Genomic DNA, 10701 nt, shown 5'->3' on the forward strand with positions numbered 1-10701 from the left:
TCATTCCCCCTGCTCTGGTGTTCCCCCCTCTCATTCCCCCTGCTCTGGTGTTTCCCCCCTCTCATTCCCCCCTGCTCTGGTGTTCCCCCACTCTCATTCCCCCTGCTCTGGCGTTTCCCCCCTCTCATTCCCCCCTGCTCTGGTGTTCCCCCCTCTCATTCCCCCCTGCTCTGGTGTCCCCCCTCTCATTCCCCCTGCTCTGGCGTTTCCCCACTCTCATTCCCCCTGCTCTGGCGTTTCCCCCACTCTCATTCCCCCTGCTCTGGTGTTCCCCCCCCCCTCTCATTCCCCCTGCTCTGGCGTTTCCCCCACTCTCATTCCCCCTGCTCTGGTGTTCCCCCCTCTCATTCCCCCTGCTCTGGCGTTTCCCCCACTCTCATTCCCCCTGCTCTGGCGTTTCCGAGCCCCTAAACCGGAGACATTTGGAAACACGGAGATCGCTTTTGGCTCCAAACTCAAACACCTAAAAATCAAAACGTAGCGGTGTAGATATAGCCTAAATGTTTTCTCTTTGACCCCTCCTCTACAGACAGATGTTGATCTGTTTGGCCAGCTCTCGGTCCAGATCGTGGATCAGAGTGTCGAAGTCTTTCAGACTGAGTCGACAGTTAAACGGAGCATCAAAATCCAAGAACTCGTCCACATACAGAGCTCCTCCTTCTGATGACCACGCCTCCTTCTTCTCCTCCTCCTCTTCATCATCACTGCCTAAAACAGCAACAACACAAACGTGCATCAGCAGCGAACATGTTCTCATGAAGCATTCATACATATAGCTCTGAAAGGTAAAGCACTACTACTACTTGTCACTACCCGATGTGAGTCGAGTGCAGATGTGAGTCGCACATGCGTCACTTTGCGACAAGTAGCCTAAAAGAACCTGCTAGTGAGAGACTTCTATAATGTCTGCAGTAGCTACAAGATGCTAACGAGAGACTTCTGTAATATCTGCAGTAGCTACAAGATGCTAACGAGAGACTTCTGTAATGTCTGCAGTAGCCTCCAAGATGCTAACGAGAGACTTCTGTATGAGAGACTTCTGTAATGTCAAAAAGGACCTACATAACGAAGTTGATTCACTGCTAGCTACAAGTTAGCAATCAAACACAACAAAGGCTGTCACTTGAATGGCGTTTTGAGCTGTTAGCAATCAAACAACCATAGAATGATTTCCATCTTCTGTTATTATTTGTAATGAGAAGTTTATCATTTTATGGATTTCACAAATTTCAGTATGACACGTTATGCCGTAAACCGTTTAAATCTGAGCATGTGCAACTCACATCTGCACTCGACTCCCATTGGGTAGCTACACTACTACTAACAGTAGTTTAGTACTACTATGTTTGCCTATGTTAGCATGCCAAAATAGCCTAACATGCTAACACATGCTAACGTGAACTCTTGACTAAGCATGCTGCTCGTCTGTTTACCTGCGTCACTGTCACTTCCTGCCACCTCATCATAATCGGCATCTTGTCTGGACAGAAGATCTCGTCCACAGACGCTCCAGTCTCCCGCGTACCGGTTGATCGGTGGTGGACTCTCCAGTCGAGCCAGGCCGCCTCGACCCCGACGGGACACCACCACCTCCTCCTCGGGGTTAGCCAATCGCAGGGCAGGATGCCTCTGCTGCTGCTGCTGCGGGCCCAGGGAGTTATGGGTAAGGGCGGGGCAGGGAGGCAGGGAGACATCAATGTGGTCATCCTCTGGGACGCGATGGGTCGGCACTGAGGAAGAAGATATAAAACGCTAAATTAGATGCTGAACAAAGTTACACCTGTTACTGACTGTGGCTAGATGGGATACAGGTAGTCAGACTCAGATTCTGAGTAGAATCTGAGTCTGACTCTGCTCCATTGGGCTGTGATTATGGGGCATGCCTCTGCACTCAATTGGATAGACCTACAACCAATCAGAGTGCCCCATCTTCTTAGCGACCATCAGGGCCAGCTGATAAATTAAACTTTTGCCGAATCCCGTAGGAAGGACGGCAAAAATATCTTTCCGATCGAAAAACGCCTTGATCAAGGTTCTCTGTTCCTCTTTTAAAATGAATACGCTGTCGATATCTTCTATAACAGACGCGATGGAGGAATCAAACACAGGACTTTCACCCAGGAGAGCGGGGTTCACGTCCCGCTTGTCAAGCTTGCTATAGTCGTTTTTTTCTTTCCTCCCCCATGTCACAGAACCGTACGCCCACCCACGACCTTTTCCTAAACATAACTGCGTCAAAAGGGACGGCAATAGTCCCGACCAAGCTTGTTTACTTATAGCGCTAAAGGAGACTTTTAGCGTCAATAAGAACGACAAAGGTCACCTGACCAAGCGTCCATATTTTACGAGATGAGTGTGAGAACGTGTTGCCATCATCGTATGAGGCCCGCCCCCTGACAATTTGATTGGTCCGAACAGCTCTGGTTGGAGCATAGTTGCTCCACAACGGCTCAAGTCTGGACCGAACTTCCCAACCTCAAATGTTGTGGGTGGGGTTAAGTTCAGCTTGCATTCAGGATAGCAAAATATGATAAATCTCACAAAATCTAGGCTAATATAATAATATAATTGTAATACTTTAACCCTAGTGGACTCACCTGGCCACAGCTGCAGAAGGTAGTGAAGCGCCTCGATGTGTCGTTTGAAATCTACTGCACTCGCCATCTCTTCCCCAGGGCCCTTCCCCCCCCCCCCCCCCCCTCCCCCCCCCCCCCCCCCTCCAGGCGTCCTGGGTCGGCGTGAGCAGCACCGGGCCGAAGCACACCGCCAGGTTCTGGTGATTCATCCTGTTGGATGGGCTGTGGGACGCCACCAGGCTGAGGTGGTCCAGCAACAGAGACAGCGTCGCCTGGAGACAGAAACAGAACAACATATCATCATATTAATATACAGTAGATTATATACAGTAGATAATATACATTAAATAATATACATTAAATAATATACAGTAGATAACATACAATAAATAATATACATTAAATAATATATAATAAATAATATACATTAAATAATACACAGTAGATTATATACAGTAGATAATATACATTAAATAATATACACAATAAATAATATACAGTAGATAATATACAACAGATAATATACAGTAGATAATATACAGTAGATAGTATACAGTAGATAATACTGCAGCAGTAGGACTTACCCTCTCTGGAGGAGGCAGACAGGACAGCAGCTCCACGGTGCTCTGGGCTAGTTGGGGATCTGGATCAGGATCAGGATCAGGGGTCCCAGGTGGAACAGGGGTCCCAGGTGGGACAGGGGGCGGTCTCAGCATCATGGCCTCCCTGACCACCTGGTACAGAGTCCTGGTGATGAGCGGAGAGGGCAGCTCCCGCAGGTAGTCCTTCAGGATCCCTGAGGAAACACAAAGGAGGAAAAGAACCGGTTAGGAAGCCCGTCTATGGGTCCCGACCAAGGGAGGTAAGCTTCACTTCAGAGCTCGAACCTCCTATGGCGCCATTTTGATGCTACCAAGCCATCACCTCCCGTTAGCATCCCGTTAGCATCCCATTGACTGCCATTCATTCTGACGTCACTTTGACAGAGAATACCTTTACATCTGAAGCGTTTAAAGACTCTATTTGTCCGTTGTTTATTTCTAAAGAAACACGACAATGTATAAAAGGCTCCATTACCTTGTAGCTCACGTTATGGCTCCGTAGCAGACGTTTTTATAACAATAGGCTAACGATTGGGTCATAACCATGAGACTTCCTGTCTCATAGTAGAGGAGTTACCGTATAGTACAGGAGAAGCTCTCAGGCAGTTTGGACTTCCATCAGCTGTTTAAGTGTAATGACTAATGTTAACTATCATTTTAGTGATCAATAATGAGCCTGTGTCTATGTTATCTCCTTACATATACCTACGCTCTCCGTCTCTGCTAGATTGGGAATGATTGAGATTTCTCTTGGCACAGCTACCAGAAGACTTCCAACTTTCAGACAGGTTGCTCACGTCACATCTACGTCTTCAAGCTCAGTTGGAGGCTGCTCAGTAACGCTCAGCCATCACCGGGAAAGAGACGTCACTGGTCTCCGTCCAGAGACACAGGATCTGTTGGTCCAGTTTATATACTGTCTATGGTCCTGACACACCGAAGAGACTGTCACGGTGAGAGTCTGTCAGCCTAGTTTTTGCAGTGTGTCACACACTGTCGCTACACATCGGCCTTCGTCTGCCTATTTTCGCCGTTGGAGCTGTCAGTGAAAGGGATTCCTTAGACTGGCTTAGTTGCTGGCCACATTCTCCTCCCCAGCTCCACCCTCTCGTCCAAATACGGTCACTTCAGACTCCAAAAAACCGCAACATGGTGACGTCTCTGCTGCAGCGTTATTATTACAGTCTGTGGCTATACTCGTCTTCATGACTCAGTAAGACCGGGATCATTTGGAAACTCCTACGTTCAAGTCATTGAAGTCCCCCCAGCGGTGCGTTCACTGACCTGTAAGGTTACAGGTACATGCCCCCCAGCGGTGCGTTCACTGACCTGTAAGTGTACAGGTGCATGCCCCCCAGTGGTGCGTTCACTGACCTGTAAGTCTAAAGGCCCTGACATACCAACCAGACGGCCGACCGTCAGCAGTAAAGCCAGTCGGACTGATCAGTCGGGTCCTCGAGGTCCAAAAAGTGCCTCAGAACACACTGAGGCGACGTGTGCGAAACGTAATACGTCTCCATAGCAGCAGACGGCACTGCTCTGTATTGTTTCCCAGAAAATGAAAACCGGCAGCTGATTGGACGAACGTGTCACGTGGGTCTGGTTTCTCCAGATATTCAAAGCCAGACTGTCATGGCGTCTTGTTCAGAATATGATCTCATATTGTCCTAAAATAGTTCACCGAAACGTGCTTCTGAAAACATTTGAAGAGAGCAATAGGCCGTGCAGTTGCTGAATCTGTCTTCATTTCAGATCAACAAAGGTCAGTTTAAAAGATTTTCATCAGATTTTGAGAGGCTCATCCGCTCGCCATTTCCGGGTGAGTCCCGACTGCCCTGTCTGACTGAACATGTCGGGTCGGCCAAAATGAAGGCCGACGGCTCCTCCAACGGACGACGGCACTGAACACACCGACCAGACTCGAGTCACCGACCTCGCCAGACTATCAGACGGTCCGACGGCCGATCGGGCTGGTGTGTCTCCTCTATAAAGGTACATGCCCCCCAGCGGTGCGTTCACTGACCTGAAAGGTTACAGGTACATGCCCCCCAGTGGTGCGTTCACTGACCTGTAAGGTTACAGGTACATGCCCCCCAGTGGTGCGTTCACTGACTTGTAAGTCTACAGGTACATGCCTCCCAGTGGTGCGTTCACTGACCTGTAGGTCTACAGGTACATGCCTCCCAGTGGTGCGTTCACTGACCTGTGATGACGTTAATGTCCGGGTACAGATCCTCGCTGAGACACACTGCTGAACTGTTCCTCTCAAACCAATCACGGAGCTCCTTCTTCACCGCCGCAGAACCACACAGTCTGTACAGACCCACCACCTGACACACAGACAGACAGGTTAGAGAGACAGACAGGTTAGAGAGACAAAAAGACAGACAGGTTAGAGAGACAGACAGCTAGAATAACCCACCATTACATTCTGCAGAATTGTCTGATTGCTTCACCTTCTTGTCTTTACTGTAAACTCTGACTGTGAACCCAACTCTAAAAATAAACCTTTTTCCACGAGCTATTTTCAGACAGACCAAAACAGCCAGCTGTTTATCTACGATGATTTATCGGTTCTTACCGGCCGTGGAGCTGACAGTAAGAAAGATAAAGCTATAAAAGCGTTGATACCTTGAGTCCTCGTCGTTCTATCTCTGCCACAGATTTCTGGATGAGCAGAGGGATCGGAGACGCAGATCCTTCTTTCACCACCAGGTGGTGCAGCTCCACCCCGAACACGTTGGCAGGAACTGAGGAGTCGCTGCTGGGCTGGGGGGAGAAAGGAAGCCAGTATGAAATATGAGAGCTGTTACACACCAACCAGACGGCCGACCGTCGGCAGTAAAGCCAGTCGGGCTGATCTGTCGGGTCCCAGAGGTCCAAAAAAATGCCTCAAAACAGACTGAGGCGACGCCGACTTGAGCGTACGCTCTGCACGTGCACGAAACGTAATACGTCTCCATAGCAGCAGACGGCACTGCTCTGTATTGTTTCCCAGAAAATGAAAACCGGCAGCTGATTGGACGAACGTGTCACGTGGGTCTGGTTTCTCCAGATATTCAAAGCCAGACTGTCATGGCATCTCGTTCAGAATATGATCTCATATTGTCCTAAAATAGTTCACCGAAACGTGTTTCTGAAAACATCTGAAGAGAGAAACAGGCCGTGCAGTTGCTGAATCTGTCTTCATTTCAGATCAACAAAGGTCAGTTTAAAAGATTTTCATCAGATTTTGAGAGGCTCATCCGCTCGCCATTTCCGGGTGAGTCCCGACTGCCCTGTCTGACTGAACATGTCGGGTCGGCCAAAATGAAGGCCGACGGCTCCTCCAACGGACGACGGCACGGAACACACCGACCAGACTCGAGTCACCGACCTCGCCAGACTGTCAGACGGCCGATTATCGGGCTGGTGTGTCAGGGCCTTTAGATGTAACACTTTTATATTGCTGGAGTAATACCGTCAGTAATTTGTGTAATTTGTGGTCGTAAATGGTGACTTTGATTCACAAAAGCTCTACTGAAGGACATGGTGTCTTTGAGAAAAGATGAATTTTGATGTAAAAGGAACATGGCTGTTAGTTCCTCCACAGCTGAAATCTAACTCTGAATCCATCAGATTTACTTTTGTATTTACAGTTTTCTCCGTTTGTCCTGTGATATCATGATTAAGTTTGGTGGAACTGTTGAACAGATGTTTTATTTATTAGTGTTGCTGTGTCCCTGTGTGTATCACTGTGTACCTGTGTGTACCACTGTGTACCTGTGTGTATCACTGTGTACCTGTGTGTATCACTGTGTACCTGTGTGTATCACTGTGTACCTGTGTCTCCCACTGTGTACCTGTGTGTACCACTGTGTACCTGTGTGTATCACTGTGTACCTGTGTGTACCACTGTGTACCTGTGTGTATCACTGTGTACCTGTGTCTCCCACTGTGTACCTGTGTGTACCACTGTGTACCTGTGTGTATCACTGTGTACCTGTGTGTACCACTGTGTACCTGTGTGTCCCATTTTTCCTGCAGAGACAGTTTGACGTAAAGAAGTCCTCTGGGCTCCAGCTTCACACAGAGCTGCTGACTGCGACTCCCTGAGGAAGACAACAACACAATCCTTCATATCTTATCCAGAACAGCATCATCAGGCCAACTTCTGCTGACACAGAATTCAGCAGATTCTTCTGCAGAATTATCCTCTGAATTTCCTGCCAAATTCATAATGTTAACAAATTTCTACCCCGATGAGAAAAACAGTTGGCTTATTCCTGCAGATTTTCATTCTGGATCGATGCAAAAATCTGCTTCTGTTTGGGTTTGTTTGATTATTACTTATTTAAACAGTAAAGGTGAATTGGTAAAGTCACAAAACTGTGTAGAACCTTTAAAGAGTGGAGGTATGGAGACACCACCGAGGCCGCAGACTCTGTTTCTGATTGGCCCCGTTAAAGTCTGATCCGTCCCTGATTTAGACCCGCCCACTGCTGCCGCTGGATTGGCTGCAGAGACAGAAACCAACATGAAAACTTAGACTGAACACGAACATTTCAAAAAGCTTCACCAGTAGCTTTGGGTTTGGTCCAATAACATCAAGATTCACTTTGACAAAATCACTTTCTCCTTCTGCACGGGCGTTTGCACCCAGCAGCAGTACCTGGGGTTAACGAGTGGTTTACCTGGGTTTACGGATGGGTTTACCTGGGGTTATCGAGTGGTTTACCTGGGGTTACCGACTGGTTTAACTGGGGTTATCGAGTGGTTTACCTGGGGTTACCGACTGGTTTAACTGGGGTTAGCCAGTGGTTTACCTGGGATTAACGAGTTGTTTACCTGGGGTTTACGGACGGGTTTACCTGGGGTTACGGACAGGTTTACCTGGGGTTACGGACGGGTTTACCTGGGGTTAACAAGTTATTTACCTGGGGTTACCGAGTTGTTTACCTGGGGTTACGGACAGGTTTACCTGGGTTTACGGATGGGTTTACCTGGGGTTATCGAGTGGTTTACCTGGGGTTACCGACTGGTTTAACTGGGGTTACGGACGGGTTTACCTGGGGTTATCGAGTGGTTTACCTGGGGTTACCGACGGGTTTACCTGGGGTTAGCGAGTGGTTTACCTGGGGTTACCGACTGGTTTAACTGGGGTTACGGACGGGTTTACCTGGGGTTATGGAGTGGTTTAACTGGGGTTACGGACGGGTTTACCTGGGGTTATCGAGTGGTTTACCTGGGGTTACCGACGGGTTTACCTGGGGTTAGCCAGTGGTTTACCTGGGGTTAACGAGTTGTTTACCTGGGGTTTACGGACGGGTTTACCTGGGGTTACGGACAGGTTTACCTGGGGTTATGGACGGGTTTACCTGGGGTTAACAAGTTATTTACCTGGGGTTACCGAGTTGTTTACCTGGGGTTACGGACGGGTTTACCTGGGGTTAGCCAGTGGTTTACCTGGGGTTAACGAGTTGTTTACCTGGGGTTACCGAGTTGTTTACCTGGGGTTTACGGACGGGTTTACCTGGGGTTAATGATGGGTTTACCTGGGGTTACGGATGGGTTTACCTGGGGCTAGCACCACGATGCGTAGCTGGCGGGCTCGCTCCAGCTGCAGGTGGAAGGCATGGTTCAGCGGGTGGGAGGAGCCTCGCAACGTCAGCAGTGATGTCCTCGCCCTCGTCACTCCGTCGATCTGGATGGCGAGGAAAACGTCTTTACTGTCCTCGGACCTGAGAGGAAATGCAGAAATACCTTTTATCTTTCCTGACAAACAACAGTAGCAATGTGAATGTAGCCAAAAGCGTGATTTAAATCTAAGCCGTGGCTACGTACGTAGGTACGTGGAGATACTCTCTGGAAAAATGTAACTACACGTCTCGGCAAAGCATGGCGCTCGGCCGTGGCTTGGTAGCGTTGCATTTCCCCCGACTCATTTAACAGTATACCATAGGGAGACACTCTCACTATGACTCTAGAGTCGCTACTCGCTCTGAAGATAACCATGCCGGCCCTGCTATTCTCTTAAAGCTCCATTGTGTAATTTCTTCCATCTATTGGTGGAATTGTATATGACAACCAACTGAATATTACTTTCTAGCCCCTCCTCCTACAGTGGCTGAACCTGAAATGATCTCTTAGCATCTCCATCATTTCCACGCACCTGTTCTAGCCACTCCAATATTAAAGTTGGTCTTATTGCTTTGCCTGTCGCGTTGTTGTTTTTAATTCTCTTTTTAACTTCCTTGGCAACTCTGTTACATGTCCTCAAGAATATGTGTGATTCCTCCATTTTCAACCGGCTTTCAAATCTGCCGGCAGTCGTGAGTGATCTTCTCCTGGCATTCATCACGGTGCCACTGAGTGTAAGAGGGCGAAAGATGGAGGTATGTGTTATGGGTCAGTTCTGTTCTCCCCTGTCCCTGCTGGTTTTCCTCCTTCCTTTTCCCCTGCGTTTGTTGTCTGTGTGTTTGTCTTCACCTGCTGTGGCCAGAGGCAGCCTCAAGAGGATTTAGGTCAAGGGGCGTGGCCACTCTCTCCTGCTCTGTTCCAGCCTAGCTGCAGCACATTCCACTAATCAACCAGCAGTTATCAACCCGGGATGTTCACCTCTTCAGCGCCAGTTCGTTACAACCATACCAGTGATCCCGTTCTGAACCTGCTACCTACCTGCTGCTCCCCTGCTGTGACCTGCTCGCCTGCTGCCTCCTCACCTCACCACTCAGCTCTCATTGCTGCCTGCTCACCTCGCCACTCTGCTCTCATTGCTGCCTGCTCACCTCGCCACTCAGTTCTCATCACGGCTTGCCTCGCCACTCCCCTCTCTTCACCGATCGCCTCGTCACTCTGCTGTCATCGCCTTCCCAACTGATCGCCTGGGTGAGTCAAGACGGGACTCTCACCGCCACTCTCCATTGAGTCTCAGTCTGGCTGGCCACACTCCTGTTCGCCAAACTCCAGCTCCAGTACCTATCTGAAGCGACTCAACCCTGAACTATTCCTCTCTGCTTTATTCCAGTTGTCAATAAACACTTTAACTGCTCCTCTGTGTCCGTGTGCTTGTCTCTGAGTCTGGGTCAAAAACTAGAGCCTAACAGTATGTCCCTCTTTGGCTAATGTATTATAAAGATGGAGGTATGTCCCTCTTTGGCTAATGTATTATAAAGATGGAGGTATGTCCCTCTTTGGATAATGTATTATAAAGATGGAGGTATGTCTCTCTTTGGCTAATGTATTATAAAGATGGAGGTATGTCTCTCTTTGGTTAATGTATTATAAAGATGGAGGTATGTCTCTCTTTGGTTAATGTATTATAAAGATGGAGGTATGTCTCTCTTTGGTTAATGTATTATAAAGATGGAGGTATGTCTCTCTTTGGTTAATGTATTATAAAGATGGAGGTATGTCTCTCTTTGGCTAATTGTAAAGATGGAGGTATGTCTCTCTTTGGCTAATTGTAAAGATGGAGGTATGTCCCTCTTTGGTTAATGTATTATAAAGATGGAGGTATGTCTCTCTTTGGTTAATGTATTATA

At 48.3% G+C, this 10701-nt stretch overlaps 1 protein-coding gene across 1 annotated transcript in view; it reads right to left on the minus strand.

The window, feature by feature from the left end:
* Positions 1-360: 360 nt before the first annotated feature.
* The window catches only part of syde1 (synapse defective Rho GTPase homolog 1), a 22724-nt gene continuing 12383 nt past the window's right edge, over positions 361-10701 (minus strand). The window contains 10 exon segments of the mRNA XM_078279628.1: positions 361-708; positions 1434-1730; positions 2598-2719; positions 2721-2848; positions 3161-3372; positions 5382-5508; positions 5810-5947; positions 7181-7269; positions 7558-7674; positions 8735-8898. Of these exon segments, the coding sequence (XP_078135754.1) occupies positions 524-708; positions 1434-1730; positions 2598-2719; positions 2721-2848; positions 3161-3372; positions 5382-5508; positions 5810-5947; positions 7181-7269; positions 7558-7674; positions 8735-8898 (1579 nt within the window). The 3' untranslated portion in view covers positions 361-523.

This window comes from Sander vitreus, chromosome 21 (assembly GCF_031162955.1).
Source record: "Sander vitreus isolate 19-12246 chromosome 21, sanVit1, whole genome shotgun sequence".
Lineage (NCBI taxonomy): Eukaryota > Metazoa > Chordata > Actinopteri > Perciformes > Percidae > Sander > Sander vitreus.